The sequence below is a fragment of the Zootoca vivipara genome, chromosome 5, assembly GCF_965207765.1.
Source record: "Zootoca vivipara chromosome 5, rZooViv2.hap1.1, whole genome shotgun sequence".
In the NCBI taxonomy this organism is placed as follows: Eukaryota; Metazoa; Chordata; class Lepidosauria; order Squamata; family Lacertidae; genus Zootoca; species Zootoca vivipara.
The window spans coordinates 70,861,388-70,886,493 of record NC_142588.1 but is presented as its reverse complement, the minus strand read 5'-3'; the positions used below and the strand labels follow the sequence as shown (position 1 = coordinate 70,886,493).

At 44.1% G+C, this 25,106-nt stretch overlaps 1 protein-coding gene across 1 annotated transcript in view; it reads left to right on the top strand.

Annotated features, from left to right (window-relative positions):
• Nucleotides 1-25,106, top strand: part of SLC9A9 (solute carrier family 9 member A9) — a 251,213-nt gene that overhangs the window by 84,302 nt on the left and 141,805 nt on the right. Inside the window, exons 7-8 of the mRNA XM_035132511.3 lie at nucleotides 17,696-17,834; nucleotides 21,385-21,490. Coding sequence (XP_034988402.3) covers nucleotides 17,696-17,834; nucleotides 21,385-21,490 — 245 coding nt within the window. The remainder of the gene's footprint in view (nucleotides 1-17,695; nucleotides 17,835-21,384; nucleotides 21,491-25,106) is intronic.

Here is a 25,106-nt window from a genome sequence, read left to right as displayed (position 1 = left end):
TATGCACCAACTACCGGTGCTGAAGAAAGTGAAATTGACCAATTCTATGAAGACCTACAACACCTTCTAGAAATGACACCAAAGAAGGATGTTCTTCTCATTACAGGGGACTGGAATGCTAAAGTAGGGAATCAAGAGATAAAAGGAACAACTGGCAAGTTTGGCCTTGGAGTTCAAAATGAAGCAGGGCAAAGGCTAATAGAGTTCTGTCAAGAGAACAAGCTGGTCATCACAAACACTCTCTTCCAACAACACAAGAGACGACTCTACACATGGATATCACCAAATGGACAGCATCGAAATCAGATTGATTATATTCTCTGCAGCCAAAGATGGAGAAGCTCTATACAGTCAGCAAAAACAAGACCTGGAGCTGACTGTAACTCAGATCATCAGCTTCTTATAGCAAAATTCCAGCTTAAACTGAAGAAAGTAGGAAAAACCACTGGGCCAGTAAGATACAATCTGAATCAAATCCCTTATGAATACACAGTGGAAGTGAGGAACAGGTTTAAGGATTTAGATTTGGTGGACAGAGTGCCTGAAGAACTATGGATGGAGGCTCGTAACATTATACAGGAGGCAGCAATGAAAACCATCCCAAGGAAAAGGAAATGCAAGAAAGCAAAATGGCTGTCCAACGAGGCCTTACAAATAGCGGAGGAGAGGAGGCAAGCAAAATGCAAGGGAGATAGGGAAAGATACAGGAAACTGAATGCAGATTTCCAAAAAACAGCAAGGAGAGACAAGAGGGTCTTCTTAAATGAGCAATGCAAAGAAATAGAGGAAAACAATAGAATGGGGAAAACCAGAGATCTGTTCAAGAAAATTGGAGATATGAAAGGAACATTTCGTACAAAGATTACCATAATCAAGGACAAAAGTGGTAAGGACCTAACAGAAGCAGAAGACATCAAGAAGAGGTGGCAAGAATACACAGAGGAATTATACCAGAAAGATATGGAGGTCTCGTACACCTCAGGTAGTGTGGTTGCTGACCTTGAGCCAGACATCTTGGAGAGTGAAGTCAAATGGGCCTTAGAAAGCATTGCTAATAACAAGGCCAGTGGAAGTGATGATATTCCAGCTGAACTGTTTAAAATTTTAAAAGATGATGCTGTTAAGGTGCTACACCCAATATGCCAGCAAGTTTGGAAAACTCAGCAATGGCCAGAGGATTGGAGAAGATCAGTCTACATCCCAATTCCAAAGAAGGGCAGTGCCAAAGAATGCTGCAACTACCGCACAATTGCGCTCATTTCACACGCTAGCAAGGTTATGCTTAAAATTCTACAAGGCAGGCTTAGGCAGTATGTGGACCGAGAACTCCCAGAAGTGCAAGCTGGATTTCGAAAGGGCAGAGGAACCAGAGACCAAATAGCAAACATGCGCTGGATTATGGAGAAAGCTAGAGAGTTCCAGAAAAACGTCTACTTCTGCTTCATTGACTATGCAAAAGCCTTTGACTGTGTCGACCACAGCAAACTATGGCAAGTTCTTAAAGAAATGGGAGTGCCTGATCACCTCATCTGTCTCCTGAGAAATCTCTATGTGGGACAAGAAGCTACAGTTAGAACTGGATATGGAACAACTGATTGGTTCAAAATTGGGAAAGGAGTACGACAAGGTTGTATATTGTCTCCCTGCTTATTTAACTTATATGCAGAATTCATCATGCGAAAGGCTGGACTAGATGAATCCCAAGCCGGAATTAAGATTGCTGGAAGAAATATCAACAACCTCAGATATGCAGATGACACAACCTTGATGGCAGAAAGCGAGGAGGAATTAAAGAACCTTTTAATGAGGGTGAAAGAGGAGAGCACAAAATATGGTCTGAAGCTCAACATCAAAAAAACCAAGATCATGGCCACTGGTCCCATCACCTCCTGGCAAATAGAAGGGGAAGAAATGGAGGCAGTGAGAGATTTTACTTTCTTGGGCTCCTTGATCACTGCAGATGGTGACAGCAGTCACGAAATTAAAAGACGCCTGCTTCTTGGGAGAAAAGCAATGACAAACCTAGACAGCATCTTAAAAAGCAGAGACATCACCTTGCCGACAAAGGTCCGTATAGTTAAAGCTATGGTTTTCCCAGTAGTGATGTATGGAAGTGAGAGTTGGACCATAAAGAAGGCTGATCGCCGAAGAATTGATGCTTTTGAATTATGGTGCTGGAGGAGACTCTTGAGAGTCCCATGGACTGCAAGAAGATCAAACCTATCCATTCTTAAGGAAATCAGCCCTGAGTGCTCCCTGGAAGGACAGATCGTGAAGCTGAGGCTCCAATACTCATGAGAAGAGAAGAATCCTTGGAAAATCCTTGGAAAAGACCCTGATGTTGGGAAAGATTGAGGGCACTAGGAGAAGGGGACGACAGAGGACAAGATGGTTGGACAGTGTTCTCGAAGCTACGAACATGAGTTTGACCAAACTGCGGGAGGCAGTGCAAGACAGGAGTGCCTGGCGTGCTCTGGTCCATGGGGTCACGAAGAGTCGGACACGACTAAACGACTAAACAACAACAACAACAACAGTCGTCAACAGGTTCACCACTCCTATCAGCCAATCACCCATTCCCACCACCCTTCTGAGTAATACCCCTCTCCACCCTCTGACTATACATAAGGGTCTGGTGACTTCTGTTTCAGTAAAATAGAAAAAAAATCCTTCAGTAGCACCTTAAAGACCAACTAAGTTTTTATTTTGGTATGAGCTTTCGTGTGCATGCACACTTCTTCAGATACACTAGAAACAGAAGTGTCAGACCCTTATATATATACAGAGGGTGGTGGGGGTGGGTGGGAATGGAAGATGGGCTGATGGGAGTGGTAAACCTGAGATGGCTGTTAACGACTGCTGATTACTGCAATTAGTCCTGGGGGGAAAAGCAAGGGCTGAGGCGCTAAAGAAAGCTTGATCATGCATAATGAGATAAGAATCCGATGTCTCTATTCATCCCAGGTGGCTCCATGGTTTCTGTTTCAGTGTATCTGAAGAAGTGTGCATGCACACGAAAGCTCATACCTATGACAAACTTAGTTGGTCTCTTAGATGCTACTGGAAGGAATTTTACTTTTATTTTTTGTTTCGACTACGTCAGACCAACATGACTACCTACCTGTGTCTATTATTTCTATTATTCCCGAGTAATGTCAAGTGTTTGCTACTGTGTTATTATGATGACAATGATGCTGATGATGTTGATGAAGATCGTAGAACTTCTGTGCATGGATTCATGCTGTTTTGCAGTTTTTGGTCTGGATACTTTAGGTTTACAGATATGTCATTTGCGTGTTCCTGAACTGATCAGAATCCAGAATGGAGAGATAACAATGTTTTCACTTCTTTCAAGTGCAAAGCTAAGGAATGAGCTTCCTAGGAATGTTTTTCTGGTTTTCCTTTCAAAAGCAGGTGTTGAAGAAAACACATTGAAAGGAAATAAACATCAGCTTAGGGATTTGCCTTTGTACTTCGTTGAAATCATAAGCCTAAAAAAATAGTCAGAAGCCTCCCTGTGTGTTATCTGCAATGGAGATCATTAGCGCTGCATGGCTTAAAGGCTAAAGGTTAAATTGAAAACTTTCATTGCAAGCCTAGGAGATTTACTTTCCAAATGACACATAGCAAGACCTTCGACTCCTAATAATCTAGGGTGAATTAAAGTCAAAATACTGTTTACGTGTCTAGAATGTTTAAAACCAACAACAGTAGATGCAATAGAAGTTTGTGAGATCTACAGAATTGAAGAAAACCCATGGTTTCACATGTCACAGACAAAACTGGCTACCCCAAGTACATTGTTCTAATTCTTGCAGGTTTGTGCCCCCAACATCCTATATCCCTGGCATCAGTTCTTTATGGAACAGTTCAAACCCGAGCTCTGTCAGGATGTATGGACAGGGGCGGCTCGCCCATTGGCCCTAGTGGCGCCAGGGTGCCGAGGGGTGCCCCAGCAAGTGGGGGAGCTGCGCGGCGGCCTCCCTTTCCCTCCTCCTGGACACCCGCCAGCCGCGCCGCTCGGAGGAGAGAGGTAAACGAGCAGAGCAGGGGCACTAGGACCCTGTTCCGCTCTGCAGCGGAGCTTTCCTTTTTTAAAAAAAAGAGAGTGGGGGGGCGCCCGAGGGATCTGCACCAGGACGCCCGATGACCTTAAGACGCTACTATGTATGGAGTTTGGAAGTTTGGAAAAAGCACATCTTTGGCTGAACCTGGGCTATGGCATCTCTAATCCTTCATCTCGGCTCAGCCAGAGGTACATTGACATAAAAGCTGCCTGAGCCAAGGCTGGGGTAAGTCTCCAAAGAGGGTTGTCCTGGGGGGCAGAGGAGAGCAGGGGCAGACTTAAATCAATTGCAAACCCCTTTCAGCTCAGTCACCTGACCTAGCAACCCAGGGAAACATACACTGACAAGAAATCTGGTGTGAGTCAAACTCTATTCCAAAGTCTGGCAGTAGTTCTGTTCCTGAATGGAATTTGGAATAGGGGTAAGTTGCACCCACATAATTACCCCAGAGTAAATTATGCAGGCTTCCTGTAGTTTTCATTGCTCTGCCTGCAACATATCTTTAGGTACCAGTCATAAACATTCCTCTTCACCCAAGCCTTTGGCTAATTAAACAATCTATGGCCTTTTAAACTGTGGGAGAGGGGTTATTTTATTTGAGAAATAAAATAGAGAATAAAAGGAGCTTGAAAACTTTCCTCAGTGCTTCGAGTTTGATTTAAATTTTGGGTCAGAATATCCAGTCGCATTATACAGAGGCCAAATCAGGGATTCGTTGTGTCATTACTGCTAGAAATGAGAAGACAATCCACATCTGGATTTATGTGGTGCTCTTGCGATAGCAGCTGCTTTTCATGTCTTCGCTTTGACACTTAAAAAAAATGAATTGCCATGGCAACAGCTGCAACCATTTATTATAGAACAGTAGAAGAGGAACTAACATTTGTGAAGGCAACGAGGCTATCAGAATAATATATCGTACAGGCAATGCTGGTTATTTTGAATGCAATACTCCTGTGTTGTTTTCAAAGTGGACAAACAGTTAAAAAAATTAAATGTAGGTGACTGAATCTAGGGTGGGTTAATAGTTTTACACAGTAGGTAAAACTGCACTCCAGACTGAGTGTGCCCAAAGACTAGTTGTCAGTTGTTTTTTACTTTTAAGTATGTGTTTGTGTGTACGAGAGCGAAGGAAATAGGTGTTGTTTTATTTATTTAAAAAAATGTCATTTTCTTTTTCTTCATGGCACAATTACATGCTTCGCCACAAAATAGACACCTATCCACGTGACACGGGCTAAAAGCTCCACTCATATACTATGCAAAGAATGAAAGTTCAATGTCTCTCTCCCTACTCTACCCTTCCCCTCTCCTAATTTTCTCTCCCCTCCCCTTTCTCACTCACTTCCCTCCCTTTCCCCTTCAACCTCATATTGCCTACCACAAAAAATGTATCAAACTTACAGTATTTGATTTGCATGAAGAATTCTACGATTTAAAAACAGAGACACTGAATGTACTTTTGTTACTTATGGAAACGCTTTCAGTAAAAAAAAAAAAATTAAAAAAATATATATCAGCACCCCCTTCTGAGATTCTCGTCAAATGTGCAAAACAGGGGTGGAGTGAAGCTGCTATTTTAAGAAGAAAAGCAGTGAATGGAGGTGATGCTTAACCCCTCGTATCCACTGGTTTTTTGCCTCTGCACTCCTCCTCCTGACACGTTCTCCCATCTTGTCCAAAAAAAACCAACAACCCAAAAAACCACAGTACAGAACTCCTAGTGTGTCACGGCCAAATTGGAAGAGTCTGGTATCAAATGTATTTATTTCTTAAAATTGTTTTCATACCAAGTAAATTGTACGTATTGGGAAAACAAGTGTCATTCTCCGGGGGGGGGGGGGGTATGGCTACAGCCCTACTTTGAAGTGGCTTTTAGTTTGTCCATTATATCATGCATACTTTATTTTGCTGATGTAATTTATATTGTACTTACTTATATTGTACTTTTCGGGAAGGTAAACAGCGTTTCCGTGCGCTGCTCTGGTTTGCCAAAAGCAACTTAGTCATGCTGGCCACATGACCCGGAAGCTGTACGCCGCCTCCCTCGGCCAGTAAAGCGAGATGAGCGCCGCAGCCCCAGAGTCGTCTGTGCCTGGACCTAATCAGGGGCCCCTTTACCTTTACCTTTATGTACATACAGACACATGGGGACCCAGGTGGTGCTGTGGTTAAACCACTGAGCCTAGGGCTTGCTGATCAGAAGGTTGGCGGTTTGAATCCCTGTGACGGGGTGAGCTCCCGTTGCTTGGTCCCAGCTCCTGCCAACCTAGCAGTTCGAAAGCACGTCAAAATGCAAATAGATAAATAGGAACCGCTACAGCGGAAAGGTAAACGGCGTTTCCATGTGCTGCTCTGGTTTGCCAGAAGCGGCTTTGTCATGCTGGCCACATGACCTGGAAGCTATACGCCGGCTCCCTCGGCCAAAATGCGAGATGAGCGTGCAACCCCAGAGTCGGTCACGACTGGACCTAATGGTCAGGGGTCCCTTTACCTTTACCTTTACATACAGACACAATCTGATAGACAGATAAAATTCTGTTTCAGTGATTCAAATGGCTCAAGAATATCTGGTAGAAAAAGTCACTCTCTAGTCTTTGATTTCTTTTTTAACATTGGAGTGTTAATCTTTTTATTTCTTAAAAGAAAAAACTTTTGGGAAGTGAAGAACGTAATCTGTTAATATATATTCTTCACACACACACACACACACCCCCAAGGACAAATATCTCCTTCATTTTATTAATATCCAGAAGCTCCAACTTTTCCTACAGGCAGGATTCTCAGAGAAAGCTGTATCTGGCATATAGCATTTCTTGCAGAAAAAAAGGATTTCTCCCCTACTTCTCTTAAGGCTGCAAAGCCCTCAAAAGAAAGTTTAGACTTAAATGCTTCATTCTTCACTCACTAAATTCTGAACATGCTTTCGGTTATAAACTTTGGTATTCAATCCAGGTTTGGTAAATTACTTTGTGCTATGGACAGTTTTCTACTGAATGCTAAATAATTTGGGGGGGGGGATAAGTTGCTCTGCTGTAGACTATTTGGGGAAATTTGCATGAAGAATATATTTCATACATGATGGAACAGAGCAGCTTGAATTGGATTGAATTCACAAAAATATTTCCCTTTTCTCCTATTTCATGATAGATTTTCAATTTTAGATTAAAAGACTGTGCAGGAACATAGCTCCATTTCACCTCTTATATTGTGAAGTGCACGGGATGGCCTATTCCTGTGTACTGAGACCTGAGTTGCAAGATCCATTTGTAGCCCTGTTCCTGCTTAAATTACCTCCCACCAGGCTAGGGTGGCCATGTGTTCCACTTCGCAGAGGACAGACCTCTGTGTGAAGGCATCCTCTGTTGAAGGGCTGCTGTTCCAAGTCTGGTTTAAGAACCATCAGATTGGTTGCCTACCAACAGTTAGTACATCTGGCCAGCAGACAAAGCAACCCCACAGGACACCTAACAAGCAACCCCACTATCCATCTATCCACTATTGTGAGTTTTTCTTTTTAACATCTACATGCAGCCCCTGGAAAAGATAATCAGAGGGTTTGGGCTGGGTGTCCATCAGTATGCGGATGATACCCAGCTCTACCTCTCTTTCAAATCAGAACCAGTGAAGGCGGTGAAGGTCCTGTGTGAGTGCCTGGAGGCGGTTGGAGGATGGATGGCGGCTAACAGATTGAGGTTGAATCCTGACAAGACAGAAGTACTGTTTGTGGGGGACAGGAGGCGGGCAGGTGTGGAGGACTCCCTGGTCCTGATTGGGGTAACTGTGCCCCTGAAGGACCAGGTGTGCAGCCTGGGAGTCATTCTGGACTCACAGCTGTCCGTGGAGGCGCAGGTTAATTCAGTGTCCAGGGCAGCTGTCTACCAGCTCCATATGGTACGCAGGCTGAGACCCTACCTGCCTGCAGACTGTCTCACGGGAGTGGTGCATGCTCTAGTTATCTCCCGCTTGGACTACTGAAATGCGCTCTACGTGGGGCTACCTTTGAAGGTAACCCAGAAACTACAACTAATCCAGAATGCGGCAGCTAGACTGGTGACTGGGAGCGGCCGCCGAGACCACATAACACCGGTCTTGAAAGATCTACATTGGCTCCCAGTATGTTTCCAAGCACAGTTCAAAGTGTTGGTGCTGACCTTTAAAGCCCTAAATGGCCTCGGTCCAGTATACCTGAAGGAGCATCTCCACCCCCATCGTTCTGCCCGAACACTGAGGTCCAGCACCAAGGGCCTTCTGGCGGTTCCCTCGTTGCGAGAAGCCAAGTTGCAGGGAACCAGGCAGAGGGCCTTCTCGGTGGTGGCGCCCACCCTGTGGAACGCCCTCCCATCAGATGTCAAAGAGAAAAACAGCTACCAGATTTTTAGAAGACATCTGAAGGCAGCCCTGTTCAGGGAAGCTTTTAATGTTTAATAGATTATTTTATTTAATTTTTCTGTTGGAAGCCACCCAGAGTGGCTGGGGAAACCCAGCCAGATGGGCGGGGTATAAATAAATAAAAAAATTATTTATTTATTTATTTATTTATTTATTTTAATTGTGGCAATCATTTCCAAACAGGTAATTCAAACTCCCATCATCCCCAGGCAGCCGGTGCGCCAGGTTGTCAAAGGCTGAATTAAGGCCATACAGTGCACCAGAGCAAAAGATTCAGAGAGTAAAAGTGGTAGGCAATTGCTCCAATTGACATACCTAACCTGGGCCAGTAGAGTGTTTGTTACCCATCCTGGTGTTGTGATGCAGTAACAATCTATCTCTGTAAAACACGAGTTTGTGGGTAGAGAATCTCTCTCTTTTTTCTGTTCAGGTTTCAGTGCATTTCCCTTGTCCGCTTACTAAATGTAGGCCATGTGATACAGAACAGAAATCAATCTTGATTGCTCTCCTATTCAAGTGCTGCATACATAAATTTAGACTGACAACATGAAAATACCCTGGTTAAACATCTACAAAGCATGAGAAGAGGGTTTTATCTCTCACACAAGATCACTGAACACAGGTGGTTTACCCAGACCTGTTAGAACTTACCATAACTACAGGGAGTGAATCATACCTGTAAACCCAACATCTCAGGAACATACCTGCCAAGTTCCGGCCTGAGAAATAAGGGACTGGACCGGAAGTAGCAGACCGGAAGTAGCGCTGCTGCCATTTTGGAACTGGGCAAAGCAGCATCAAAAGTCGCTTCTAAGCATGCTCCGCCCAGTTCCAAAATGGCCACCACGCCAGAATAAACCGGGGGGGGGATCCGTTTTTGCGGCTGGGGACAGCTGGAAAAACGGGGGTTTCCCGGGGAATACGGGAGACTTGGCAGCTATGCTCAGGAAGGGCCTCTAGAAATTGTGGGTTTGGGACTCAAACTTTGCTTAAATGCTATGCGTAAACTCAAGTCATGGGACTGCCAACCATTGTATTGAATTGCTTTGGGCAACAGTGGCAACTGTGGCTTTTTGAGCAATTGTATTGGAGCAGGACTGTGTCAACACTGGCTGGCCCTCACCATGATGTTGCTGCTAGGCCTCAGCCCATCCCATCAACTGTTGCTGCTGGTTGCTGCTCCCACCCTTCTTCCGTCAAAGCTATAGTATGCCATTGCTGCCTGTTGCTCCTGTCACAGCCACCAGAGCCCCCATGTGGCACTGCTGCTTACTGCCAATGACTCACTTTAGGAAGGGCCCTGTGGCACTCAGGTCCTGCTCGCCGGCCTCTCATAGACATCTGGTGGGCCACTGTGTGAACAGTGACTAGATTAGATGGGCCTTTGGCCTGATCCACCTGGACTTTTCTTATGTTCTTGCCTCCTTCTCCCAAAGTGTTTTACCTGTGGTGGTGCTACTTATTATTATAGGAGCTGAGCCAATGCTTTGCTGTGTTCCACAGTGGAGGGCCACCATGTAAGATTCCCAAACATGCAATGCCTAGCATCAACAGCCTTGTGCCTTGTAAAATCTACCACCCAGCAGCTCTGATGGTGATAGGTACCCCAATGGTTGCAGGGCAAGTGATGGGCAAGTGATGGGAGCTACTGAACTCCTCAACCTTTCAGTTCCAAAAAAGTATATTCTTCAGAGAATGGTGTTCATGACAGATCAGAGGTATTGTGCCAAATAGAAGCTTTGTACCTACTGTGTGGCAGAATGTCAGATTAAACAGGTGTGTGTTTCTAAGTTTTATTTCTGGTGCAAAATTTTCTAAAAATTGTGGAATCACAGAATTGTAGAGTTGGAAGGGACCTCAAGGGTCATCTAGTCCAGGCATCCCCAAACTCGGCCCTCCAGCTGTTTTGGGACTACAACTCCCATCATCCCTGACTGGTCCTGTTAGCTAGGGATGATGGGAGTTGTAGTCCCAAAACAGCTGGAGAGCCGAGTTCGGGAATGCCTGATCTAGTCCAACCCCCTGCATTGTCAGAATATGCAGTCAAGTGCCTTAGTGTGCTGTCTTATGCTAGCCTTTCTACTCCCCCCCCCCAAAAAAAAATTCCCCACCCTCCTTTGCTTAGGAAAAGAAGGGGTGAAATGCATAAAATAAATACATCAAAACTGTTAGTCAGCTGCCACCTATAGAAATGGGCTGTTTTCCAAGGAGAAATGAGTATATTGTGTTTCAGTGTCAGTGAATAAGGTTAAGGATAGGTTGGATATTGTGTTCAGAGGAGTTATGTTCCTGCTTTTAGTACAGTACTCTGCCAAGGAAAGATTTCCCACCTAGGTGTTCCAATTGCCGTGCTATAAAACAGTGTTCTTCACTTTGCAAATAGCAGAGCAATAAAGCATTCCATGCAGAGCATCGTGAGCTGAAGGAAAGCATTTGCTGCTTCTGTCCCAGAGGGTTAACACTGAACAGCATTGTATACCTGCCATGGTAAGGCTTCACTTTCTCATGTTGAGCGTTGATCCTCTTAGATGCCAACCAGCCCGTCATTGTTCGGAACAGTCTTGTTGTGTTGCTGCTAAGTGATGTCATTTAGCAGAAAGGGGGAAATGCCAATCATGTTCTGCAGTTTGGTAAGCAAAATCAGGATGGGTGGCATCTGGCTTGACAGCAGAATGTAAGAAAAGGATCTGGAGTGCTCAGTAAGCAGCAAGCTAGATATGAGGATTGAGGAGGCTAAAACAAATCAAGGAAATTCTAAGCTGCATCAAGAGAATTATTGCAGCCAGCTCACAACACGTAGTGGTACAGACCTTACCTGGAGTACTATGCCATAGTCTTGGTTCTACAGCTTAAGAAGGATATAAACAAACAGGAATGTGTTCTGTGGAAGGTGAGCCGTTTAAAATAAAGATGGCAAACCAAACCATTCCAAACTGCACTGATTTGGACACCTCTGAAGATATATTTATTGGTTTGTGTTTCTCTTTTTGGAAATCTACCAAAAAATAAAATAAAATTGGGATTAAGGGGTTTTCTCAGAACAGTTGGTGGCATGTGCACTGTGTCCCGTTGGGGGCACCTGCCCTTCTTCTGATAGGAAATGTTCCTTGGAGGCAGGGAATGGGGGGCTGAGGACGGTCAGTTGCGGGGGAATGAGAAATGTTCCTATTTTCATCTGAGGAATGTTGGAGGGTATGCACAAACTGGCAGCAATTGTCCAGGATTTCAGGCAAGGGTCTTTCCCAGTCTTACTTGGAGATGCTGGGAATTGTACCAGGGACCTTCTGCAGACAAAACAGAAACTTGCCACTAAGAAACAAACTCTTGCCCTTAAAGTGCTCAAGGTTTCATTATTCCAAATACTTACTTGTACAAGCCCAGAGCATCATGACGCCACACTGTATGAAAGGCACGTGGGGTTCTTTCTGCTTCCGTTTTTATAACAGTGACGTATATGTTTCAATGATCTGCTCAGGTCTCGCCCAGATTCAGCCCTCATTTAAACTTGAACAAATCAGCCCGTGTGCAACACGTCATATTCTAGTAACTACGTTTCTGAGCTTCGCAGAGCCTCTTTGAATGCAGTAATCCTGGAATTATGGATGCGGCAGAATTTGTGGTCGACTCTTTCACTTAGTTTTATGAATTAGTAACACAAATGTGCCTTTCTCCGGTCTTACTGCAGCTGATAATGAGCAAGGCTTATGCAGCATCCCTAAGCGCAGCAAATGCCGTGGTAGATCCTTTTAGCCTTATCTTTATCGTTTCCATTTCATTATGGTACAAGGGATTTGAGGCAGTGAATTTCAGGGAGGCTTATTGCTGTTCTCGGGTGGCTGCTGACACACAGCTTTCGGCGCTATGCTTCACAATGCACTCAAGGTGCCATAATCTGCCTGATAGGCCCCTCTTGTCATGTCTTCTTGTTTAATTAGCATCAACTGATAAAGTGGGTTTGTTTCAGTTCACAAGCAGAGATGTCGCTCCTTTTGAAAATTATAAGGGCAGTTTAGGCTTTTCTTTTTCTCCTTGTGGATTGTTTTATGTTTAAGAAAATAATAATAATTTGTAGCTGGTGTGCAGTTGGCAAAAAAAAAAAAAATCCCCGTGGCAGAGAAAATTGTAGCAACTGCCTATATAGGCACAAAATGTAGAACCTGAAGCTTTTTGCTACATCTCCACACCAGGAAACTTGTTAAATGTTCTGAGGAAAACAGGATTCCCATCAGGGGGGAAAGGGTTAGTAAACCCCAGACTCATATTATATTACCCTGCACTCCTTGAATTGACAGAGGTATTACAAGTCACTCAATATTCTCTCTAAAGGACTGCAAATTCACGGACAATGCAGTAAAAAAAAACCAGCAATCCGTCCCTCTATATTGTTCATACCAGACACATTCAGACAACCTTCTTGTATTGAAGTGGCACCATGCACACAGCTACACACACACACCACCAACTGATGTACATGTTGTGTAGAGTGTTGCTGAACAGGTTCTCTCTCTCTCTCTCTCTCTCTCTCTCTCTCTCTCTCTCTCTCTCTCTGGAAGGAAGACAGGCACATCTGTTTAAACTGATAATTATTATTTTATCTATCTCATTACTGGTTACAGCAGAAGCGAAGAGGTAAGGTGAAAGAGAATGTAAACTCACAATTGAGAACGGCCACCCAGCTACCCTTTCACAGATACACCACTAACCATTTAGTAGCTCTTCCCCCCCCCCAACAGTCCAGTGGGTGTTAATCCAGGACTGTTGATTATTCCAACATAGGGAATTCTGGGCTAAGCAGGATTTCCACATGTATCAACGAGCTCTAAATGCTTTATTTACATATTCATTCAATTTATAATCCACCCTGCTTCCCAAAGGAAGAATTTTCCTTCGGAACTATGATGTTGAGATGAAGAAAGCTAGAGGGGAACTAGGAGTGAACTTTTACGTTACAGGACTGTGAGCTCAGTTTATGTCCTAGGAGGGAATTCCTGACCATGTGTTCAGAGGTATCATGTTCCTTAATTCTAAGGCATTCAACCCTCTCTAGGTTCTGGTGAATTCTTTTATATATAAAAAATAGTGTCAGTCCTGCAAGTCTGAAGTAGGGCTGTAAGAAGGCATTGTTTTCCATTCTGCCCTGTATTCAGTGCAAGCAGCACTGTTTCTGTTCTACCGCAATCCATCTTTCACCCAGAATTATGTTATTGATCTTGTTGTGGTGAAATTACATGAATTACATAAATTACATTGGCATTACATTATTCCACCTCATTCATTTCAGTGGAAATGCCAATGATTGGACTTGAGATCTTTTGCATACAAAATGAGTGCTGTACCACTCAGCTGCAAACCTTCTCCTAAAATGAATTTTTAAAAACTCTTTAGTTGGGCATGCCAGCACCAGCTTGCTGACATTGGCTGTGAATGACCCCTTCCCCCAAAAAAAACAACAACACCTCAACAACATAGCTATTTTCAGAACTCAAAACTGTATTATGGTGGCATTTTGTGAGAGCCACTACAGCTGTTTTTTTTTGTGGTACTTAGGTACTTAAAGATGCAAAGGTACCGTACTTGAGATGAAGCTACAGTGAATGAGTTGTGACTTTCTGTTCAGTTCCATTCATTTCAGGGTTTCTTGCTTTGTAGCAACATCATAGAAAATTACACAGTTTAAAAACAATTACATAGAAACAGAAAGTGCTCTGCCAGGCCTGAAAAAAAAACCCATAATAGATTATTTCACAATGTGCTGCCTACTTTGGCAGTTTGTTATTTTGTTTTCCTCCCACAGTTTTCAACCACAGATGCTGGTAAAAGTGTTTCTTCCAGTAGATGTTGGGGATGTGGGGACCATCTCACTGAACAGCCATGGAAACTAGAAGTGGTAGCAAATGTTGTTGATCCTGTTTAGTGACGGGCAGTTTTCAGGGCGTGGGGTGGGGATCATTTTTTAATTTTGGTATTTTGACTCCCTATACCACAAATTATGACCTCTACAAGGTGCACTCAGTTTTCACCTGTGGCTCCTAGTCAACATGGGATAGTGGCCACACACTGGCTGGCTAAACCTGGGTCTCAAACCCTTGGTGAGTTAGGGCCTTCCCCTGCATGTGAAAACAGGCTCCAGCGGATTGAGTGGACAAAACTAATAATGAGTCCAATGGTCAAGAAGGCGGTTTCTGTGTGTTCTCTAGAGGGAAGTGAGGGGCAGGTAAGGCTCATCAACCTGAGAGGGTAGCCCAACTAGGAGAAGGAAAACTCTGATCCTAAACCTCCACCCCCTTGTGGAATATCTTCAGAAGAAAAGGTTAATGATTAAACCCTACACAAATGTGGAGTTGAGTCCCTAAGACGGATGGGTGGCGCCTTGTACACCTCCTTCCAGCAACTCCTGCAGCCTAGCCGGTGCCAAACGTATTGCTCTCCTTTCCTTTGGATCACATCAGCAAGGCTGAGAGTGGGGTCTTGTCGTCTGGGCAGCCCAGGACCTCCATACACACTACCCAAGCAGTACCGCTAGCACTGTAGTACCCTTGAAGAAAGACACTAATGAGAACAAGCTACAATGAAAGCTCCCCACATGTGGTAGCATGATTGAAAGCCATGATGCAGCCTCTCCCCCACTGCAAAAGGATTGAAGTGGCTTTAGAACACATTCTGTATCTGTTCAGTTGTTCAACGTCCTGTGATTCTAGTCATCCAGGGGTGTGTGTGAGTGGAGGTGTGATCATTGGCCTATTCCCTGCCCTTGTATTATCAATGGGTCAACCCTTAAGACATCCATGCATTCAAGCTGAATTTCTCTAGCAGCGAGCCTGCTCTACTCCTTTTGGCTCCCTGCATGCTTTACAACTCTGCAAGTTCCTGGTTCTAATCATTTGGGGACCTCCACTGCATTCTATTCATGTGGGGACCTGAACACACAAAGGACTGCAGGGAATCAGCTATCAGAAATGCAGTGGGAGGGGCTGGTGAGATCACCCCAACTCTCCTCTCTCCCGTCGCGCGTGACTAGAATTGAGTTGGGGGGAAGGACGACTGAGTAAGATTTTTTTTTCCTCCAGGAATTGCTTCTGTTTCCCTGTATGGCTTATGTACACATTGGCTTTTTACAGGCTAATCTCTACCCTGGGTAATTTGCAAACAGTTGTATGCATGGAAGTATCTTGATGCACAGAGTCAAATACAATGGCCATTATATGGAGGCTGCTGGAAAATGTTTTTTATGTCATGGTGGTACTTCATACAAGGGCTATAACATTTGAAATCTGCTTACCGTGTATATGGAAAGATTTTCTGCCAGTGTCACACATTCCTGGCAGCGGCTCAAACCAGTCTGGAGGCTTTCCATGCTGTTGGCACCATCCGTGCAGTAAAAGGATTTCAGATATTTCAGCCACTGCTGGCCTGTGGGAGCATTTTTCAGGGGCTTCCTTATGGGGCAATAATGTTTGTTGCTGTCCCTACGTACTGTGGGCTACTTAGGTCAATCCAAAGATAGTGCCAATGCCTGCAGCGCAAATCTTTAAAATTTCATTCAAATGCAGCGTTGAGGAGTGTTGTGTTGGGATTTAGAAAAGCTGCTGTAAGACACTGTAAGCCCATGCAACAGAGAAGAATATAAGTAAAACAAATAAGAAATCACTAAAATATTATGATATGTTGATATACGATGCTGGCACCGACTCTGATGAATTTTCGGCGCCAGTTGAAACCTCTCCTACTCCTGGAGGTTTTTATGGGGCTTAACTATCTTGGCTGGGATTTTGACCATTATTGCTGCTATTGATTCTGCTGCAGTTTTATCTGCTCCTCTTATTTGTAGTCATGCTTTCGTTTATTGCAGTTCCTGATTTTAATGTGTGTGTGTTTTTTTAATTGCACCATGTTATGATGAAGTGTGGGTTTAAAATATTTCAGATAAATTAATGTTAGATCCATTTTACATGTTAGCTTTGCAGCATGCTTACAGCTTTCCTGCAGTTGGCTCTCACACTGATGCTCCACATGGGTCGTGAACTATATCAATGCAGCGCGATAGCTGAGCACAGAGGAGTGAGCCATGACCAAATGGGAATGGGAATGGTTTACATTACTCCTTCATCATCTTCAAATCACAAATGACACCTAGCCCAGTGTGCTTTTACAAAGCCATTGCTGCATCTCATTTGGCTAGCTGCTCGCTAGAGTACATGCGTTTGCTGGGCTGACAAGTTCTTTAATATTCATAATCATAAAATATTCACATCAGTTTAAAATAAATGTAAAAATTTAATGCATAAAATACCAAGCGTTTTCCAAGCAATGCAAACTGCTATCCTGTGCCAAATGTTCTTTGACAGCCTGCAGAAAAGACATCAAGAGCTGAAAGGGCCATAGAAATCTGAAATGTTTCTTAATTAGTATTTGGGATGCTTGAGGCTAGTGTGTGTATCTCTTAAATTTAATGGCCTAACAAAAAAAACCCAGAAAAGTGTGCCAGCTTGGCGGTATTATTCTCATTCTGGGTATCGGGTCTCTGCTAGTGAGCAGGAAGTTTGATGCCCTCGAAAATGCTCTAAGTAGATGATCTTCCCATTGTGGCGCAGCATTAATTTCCCATAAGAGTATAATGGTGTCAACAGCCAAAGACTTGGCTATAAAGAGAGGACCTCTGACAGAGGAAACAGTTTTCTTTTCTGCAAGAGACTGTTTGGCCTGTGTCTCCCAAGGGCTTCATATTGCAAGGCTGTTGACACACTCACAATTCTGTTTATGAAGGGTAAAGCTAGTGAATGGAACGACTATAATGGTTTACGACAAGATCACTGCCAAAGATTTTGTACATCCCATGATTTGTACGGGCCATTTGTTGGTAAGCTATCAGGAATATTTGTGAATGCATCGCTGTTCTGAAGACATATGGCCAATAAGTAATTCAAAGTTATCTATCTTCCCTGAAGATCCCTTACATGTCTACCATGTTTTAATGTCTAGTTGGCTTGGAAATAATACTCTTTATGACACTTGTAGCACAAGAAAATGTTTACTGACTGGCAGGAAATGACAGCCGCACACAATATTGCCTTAAAAAATAAACCCTTATTTCATCTTCCCTGTGACTTTCCAATCTTCTAGGAACCCTGAGGAGCAATTGCCAGTCCGTGCTAAAATACATTCTTAAGCTCTTGATTTCAGTCTCTGTGGCATGTGATAGAATTCATTATTCCTCTCTCCTTTTTGTCTTCCTTCAGTTCAATATCAATTTACAGTCCCAAGGAGAATCCCAATGCCTTTGACGCTGCAGCCTTCTTCCAGTCGGTGGGGAATTTTCTAGGGATCTTTGCTGGATCGTTTGCTATGGGATCTGCCTATGCCATTGTTGCTGCTTTGATATCCTTTGCCGGTTGTTATCAAATGTCCAAAATTTAACACGTTTGGAAGAGCAGTTGCTACAAAAGAGAATACAATTATTTTCTGCTTGATCAAGATTTCAGCAATACTCTGAACTTCATCTCTTTGCGTACACTATTTTGAATAGGCATTGGTTCCTGCAGCTGAAATGCAGTCACATTTGTGCCGCATCTGTTGCCAGCTATGCAAATGTGTGACTATGACTGCATGCAAGCCATACATACATACATACAAGCCATTCAACTAAATCCTACTTGGGGTAGACTCATTGAAATTAATGACCAATACCAAGTTAGGTCCACTTATTTTATTGTGACTCTGTTCTGAGCACAGCTTAGTTGAATACCACCCTTAAAGCACATGACTTCCCACAAGGAATACTGGGAAATGTATTTTGTAAAGGTGGCTGGCAATTGTAGCTCTTTGAGGGATAAACTTTGTGAGAAGTCATGTGCTTTAAATATATAGAAGGGCCTAAGAAAAGGGCCTGCTGGATCAGGCTAATGGCCCATTTAGTCCAGCATCGTGTTATTGCAGTGACCAACTGGATGCCTGTAGGAAACATGCAAGCAGGACCTGAGTACAGGAGCCAGTGTGGTGTAGTGGTTAAGAGCGGTGGACTCGTAATCTGGTGAACCAGGTTCGTGTCTCTGCTCCTCCACATGCAGCTGCTGGGTGACCTTGGGCTAGTCACACTTCTTCAAAGTCTCTCAGCCCCACTCACATCACAGAGTGTTTGTTGTGGGGGAGGAAGGGAAAGGAGAATGTTAGCTGCTTTCCAAATCCAAACTCCTCCTCTTCTTCTTCTTCTTCTTCCTCTTCCTCTTCTCCCTCTTCCTCTTCCTCTTCTTCTCTGCCCTTCCTGTGGTTTCCTAGGGCCTCAGGTAGTAGGAGAAGGGAGAAGAAAACAGTTTTATAATTTTCATTCCCTTCATTTGCCAGTCATATCGCCCAGCGCATGTACCCAACACCTTCTAATAGGATTGCTGCTGATGGGCTAGATCCAAGTGTAGGTTGCAGTCCTAAGCCCCACTAACCTGGGAGCAAGTTCCACTGAATTCAGTAGGGCTTACTTCTTAGCAGACATGCTTAGGATTGTGCTGTCAGTCACACTTAGTGTAGACTGACTGAAATCAACAGGATTCAAGTTAGCCATTGCTAACTTTCAGTGGGCTTCCTCTAAGCTTGACTAAGCCTGAATATACCCCAGTGTGTGTGTGTGTGTGTGTGTGTGTGTGTGTGTGTTTTTAATGTGCGTATTCAACATGGCCCTGAAGACAGGATAGAATTACAACGGGAACTATGATTAATTATGACGGCACTTTTGTATGAGATCAGGGTAAAATCTAAATGTCTCTAATAAGCATTGCCGGACTATTAGAACATTAAAAACTTGGGGAGTTTCCTATATTTTTCTGGGCATTTAGCAAAATCAACGATTACATCTGGTTGACAAACGAAACTGAATATCTCAGAGTATTTTCCTCCCGCTGGGTTTCTCTGTCATGCAAACACATTTATGTTTCTCCCTAGAGATACCTGACCCTGCCTCTCTTAACAGAGAGCCACTTTCCGCTTTGGAAGTTTATACACAGAAATAGTAAATGCACACAGAAAAAAAACCTCATGTTTCTTTGCAGCCAGGGAGGGTTCTGGTCTTCCACTCCATTCTTTACATCTGGGGGCACTAGGGCATGGATGGGTAACCTCCGGCCCTGAAGGTGTTATTAGACTTCAGCTCCCATCAGCTCAAACCACCATGACCAAAGGTTAAGGATTATGGGTGTTGTAGTCCAACAGCAGCTGGAGGTTCACCAGTTCCCCAGCCCTGCAACAGTCAATCAGTTGGAGAGTGTAAGCTTGGGGTGGCTGGGTGGAGTTGGCAAAAAAGCAGTTATGGCTTCCCCCAAATAATTCTGGAAGCTATAGTACTGGTATGTTAGAAACCCCTATGTCCCTCACAGTGCTTCCATTTCCAGAATGAGTTTAATTATCAATCCTTCTTCACAGGGAACATAGGGAATTGTAGTTCTGTGAGGAGAATAGGGGCCTCTTCATGCTCAGCACCCTTAACAAACAAGCTTCAAGAATCTGAAGCAATGGCTGTTCCAAGTGGTATCATAGTGCTCTAATTGTATTGTGTGGCTATTGCATTAGAATCCCAACAGGGGGAGAGGTACTAGGCAGATCCCCACCCCCCACTCTGCACAAATCATGTTTTAACCCAAAGGAATGAAACAGCTATTCAGGCTGAATGTTTGAATCTAATCTTCCTCCTTTAGCTTTATTGGAACAGATCTTAATACGCCAATTTTCTCTTTCTTAAATCAATGCTAAATAAACTCCACTGAGCCAGTTGTGACCTTCCCCTTAGCCTGGAATAATATAATCCTTGAGCTAATTTTGACTTGATCATCTTGTTTGCCATTTGACTTTGTCACAGCTGCATTTCTGCGACCTGAAAACATTGCCACAAGGAGTGGAAATAAAATTAGACACCATCTGAACTGAACTAATGTGGAAAAAATTAAAGCTAAATTTGACCACATGATCATCGTGGTTTATTAAACCGCTTCAGAATATGAATGGTTCTAAGCAAAGTCAGGAGCACCATTCTTTAAATTTCATGATGAAAACTCATTCAGAGCACAGTTCTTTTCTTATTTTTTAAAGTAATGTATGCTATAGACTGTCAGAAGAATCAACTTATCCGGAATGGAAATTGTCCCAAATTCCAAGTTATTTGTAATTCTTTCCCCGCACCCCAGGTCTGTGCCTAGCTTGTCTGAGGTCCGGGGTGGCAGTCTTGTTAGAATAAAGTTATAAACTCAAACAGAAAAGCAGCCAGTCCCTGGCAGCTCCCCCACCCCCACCCAGCTTAGCCCACTGAGCGCTGGGAAAAGCGTACCTGGCTGCTTCCCACCCTTCACAGACCTGAGAGAGATCTGCCAAGTGGTACGTAGCTTACCCACAATGTGCATGTATTCACTGAGGAGTATTCACCTGCCAAGTGAGGTAAATACGTTTGCCATACATCAGAAATCTGGTGAAGCAGAATTCATCAAAATATTATTCCCGCTTGGTAGAACAAGACAGCAAGTGGCTTCCCTTCCACTGCCACCTTAGTAGTGACGGAGCCGTTGTACAATGTGCCCATCCCATGTCATCCTGGTACCATCAACAAGCCACATTGTAAGAGCTCGTGGTGTAGCTCCTTCCTGTTGCACCATGAATTTCATATACCCTCATCTAAAAGTCACATGAATTGGCCTGGCAATGAGCTATTTGATGGACCAGGTATCCTTACTTTTATATTTCTTATATCCGAGAGGTGTGGCTGGGAATCACTTCCCTTAGACGCTATTTCACTTCTGCAAAATTGCCTGTGAGTCCATTATGTGTGATCTCCGAGGACTGCCTTTTTTCCAGCACCTGTACAAAACAGTGTGACAAGATCAATTTTAAAATCCGCAAAATGCTGCAAGCGGTTGATTCCTAACATTTTCCTTAATGTTGTTTCCTCTCGCACTTGACAAAATTCACCAAGCTGTGTGACTTCCCTATGTTAGAAACTGGCCTGTTTTTCCTTTTGTCTTGGAGTGCTTTCTTGTCTGCTGAAGCTGCTGGTCTTACAGGTGAGTGCTTCATATGGCTGGAGAGGAAGAGATCCCAGGGGATCCAATTATGGATGGGGGAGAAATTCACTTCGGTTCACGTTTAAGGCAAACCTACGAAAATTGTTCTCCCCAAAACAATATGCAATCTGAAACAGAGCCATCCTTCAAAATTAGCATTTTACTGAATTTTGTAAAGCAGTTCTCTAGGCAAGTATTGCATGCAAGGGTAAAGCATAGCTGTCAACTTCTCCCTTTTTTAAAGTGAAATTCCCTTATTCCGATTAGGATTCCTCATGAGAAAAGGGAAAAGTTGACAGCTATGGGGTAAAGTGTGCAAAGCATTGCAAGAATTAGGGAAAATAACATGCAAAAATGCACTATGTTGGGGAAACTTGCTTGGCAAAAAATGTGTATGTTAGGTTGAATGGCATAAATATATTTATATATGTATATATGTATATATTAGGAGCAATTTGCACTAAAATGCTGGTGAAGCTTTTTAAATGTAAACTGATGTGGAAACATGGAGATGTGAACTTGATCTTGGAAAAGTGAGAAACTGAAATTAGCAAATCTGCCCATCCCTAGGCACTCTGATCTAGAAATCAAAATGGACAGGAATGCATATGGGAGGAACCTTTTTTGTCTCTTGACAGGTTGGATCTCTCTGTTGAAATGAATAGGGAAGCTGTTTCAAAAGAGAGCTCTCCATGTGTGCATCAGAACTTCTGTGCCTGGAACAGATCTTTCAGTTGTGATGTAAGAAAAGCACAACATTTACTTCTGAGAATGAGGTTACAGAAAGCTTCCCACACAGCTCACTGTTTCTATATCCATTGTAAAAATGTGTGGGTGGTGGAAACATTCATCCTTAAGCACAAAGCAGAGGTAATAATGGATTCCCTCTACTCTAAAGCTTTGATGTGCATAAATGGGTGGGAGTTCCTTGGGGTTTTTGGGGTTTTTTATAGCCTATTTAGGAAGCCTTTAGCAATAGTAGAGATTCACAAGTTGATCAACAAACACAAATGGCCTTCCCAGCTATATATCCCTGCTCCTACATGTCCCTGTACCAATCAGAACATTCATTGTTCCTAAAATCATTGCCAAGTCAGACCCAGGCTGGCCCAAGGTGTTTTTCTGCCTCCACCCTCTTCGTTAAGGGACATAGTATCAAAGCAAAGGCCGATCAAGTTGTTCTGGAACCTGAGGCTGCTTCTTCTTTGTTCTTATTGGGGTGGGGAGTTGCACAATTGGAAATGGAAGCAGTTTGCTGGCACCCCACCTTAGCATCAGGCCACGCCCCTCTCCCTGCCTTCACTCCCACCCCATCTTTTAATGTGCGTATCAGCACTTTTTTGGGGGGTGGAACACTGATTAGAATTGTAGGTAGGCTTTGGCTCAGGGACTGGGTATATATCCCTTCTCAGCCTCCAGATGGAGGGCTGACACTTGAGCAGGGTCATGCCTGGGATTCCGGGACTGCCTCAAGATGTGAATCTACCTAAGTGGCCCTCCAAGGGCACTGCTGGAAGCTCTGTGGCCCCTCTGCCCCCATGCTTGGCTGCTGGACAGTCTTCCCACTAGACCCACTAGACCCCCCCCCATTTCCCAGAGTTGGCCCCCCTCAGTCCTTCCAGCTTCCTTTGGGCTCTTACCTCTCCAGTCCCAGTCCTCTCCAGTCCCGGCCTTGCACAGAGTGCATGGGTTGAGCGGCAGCGGCGGCAGGAGCTGCGTGGGGCTCGACGGGGATGTCTTTGTCACCTTGTGCTGCCACCACAGCACTACTGGTCGAGCTGCTGGGCGAGGCACTAGCAGCACCCGTCAGCTCGGCAGTGCCCGTGGCCTCGCTGCCAGCGTGGGGCATCTTGCTCGTGGGGCTCTACTATGGCGCCGGCAGCAGCGCAGCCGAAGCCGCCACTGCCACGGCAGGAGCCGGAGCTGGGCTGGGCACACAGCTGGCCGCTAGCCTAGCCACCTTCTATGCGCGCTTCCAGCCAGCCCAAGGCAAAACCGGAGCGACGCCAGAGCAGCAGCAGCAGCGGCAGCCCCTGAAGATCGTCTTTGTGTCGGCCGAGCAGGATCAGCAGCACTGGCAAGAAGCCACGCGGGCCATGCCGTGGCTGGTGCTCCCCTTCACCGACAAGTGCCGGAAGGTGGGCGCTGCAGAGCAGAACAGGGTCCTACTGCCCCTGCTCCACTCGCTTACCTCCCTGCTCTCCCCTGAGCGGTGCGGCTGGTGGAGGGAAAAGGGAGGCCGCCGCGCAGCTCCCCCACTCTCTGGGGTGCCCCTGAGCGCCCCCTAGGCACCCAGGCGCCCCGCGCATTACTAGAATCAATGGGCGAGCCGGCCCTGGACCCCTCTAATGGGGTACCCACTGGAAAAGAAACCAAAGGATGACATGTTAGATATGCAAAGAACTTCAGACATGCTGCTGCCAAATTAGATGATCAGAACTGTACTCTTATCATTTCTTGAAGAAAATTGATCTTAAGTCTGAAATATTATACCTTTGTCTAAAATGGTCTAAAATGTAAAATAAAATTAAAAAGTCAGGTAAGATTGTGCTGCAATGGAATGAGTGATGGTTAAAGATGTCCTGAGCAATATACTTTGCCACCACTTCAAAGAAGCAGCTTATAATTTAGATGGGTTTTCACCTTGCTTAACTGGTCAACCAGCAAAACAATCGGAGGCAAGATAAGGCTGGTGGTACCCCCCCCCCAAAAAAAATGGAACTCTCTTACCATTAGTGAAGTGGGAACATTCCCTTGTGCACAACATTTGCTGTGTAAATTTTGTTTTAAATGATTGTGCAAATGAATGTGTTTGTATGTCCAGTGACAAGATTAGGAAGACCAGTTTTTTATTTTACTTGTAATTTGCTTGTGGATAAGCAGCAATTTCCTTTCAAATGACTTCAGCAATCTTTTTGTTTGCAAGCAAATGAAAGGATGTTTCATTTCCTCACAATGTTTTTGGGTTTGTTTGTTTTTTGGGTGTTGTTGTTTTTTTGAAAAAAAAATCTAATTGGATCTAGATTGTGCCTTCCACTCACATATTGGCTCTAAAAATAGTTTGCTACAGCTACTATGTAAGTGTAAAACCCATCTGTGCACAGTGACACCCCAAAAAATTTTACTGCTATGATTTCAGATACTTTATCTGTTAAAAGAACAGGATGAAAAACTTTCCAAGCTAAGTGAAGGGAGTGACTACGTATGTCACTTGGAGTGTGAAAAGATGGCATGTGTCAATTATATTATGGTTGGTTGTACAATATGTTCCAGCCATCTAAAAATGGAATTTAACTTCACATTGGCTGCGCCTCAAGCAATGAAATCATTGTTTGTGGCATATCTTATTTCTCATAATTTTTTCCTGTGGCTAAGTTGAAAAAGTTTTGCAAACCAGTTGGGTGTTGCTTCACACTTGCAGCTTGCTTTGTAAATTGGGAACTGTGCCATTTGACCTCTTGGAAGCTACCAGGTCACCTGATTAGCATAAAAATTGGGCCTTGTAAAGATGGGTCTACCCAACTAGTGCATCTAAGTTTCACCAGTGATGTATCAGCAGTGGTAATGGCAACTCCCCTATTCAAGCTCTTTAAAAGCATGGCATGAGATGCATCCC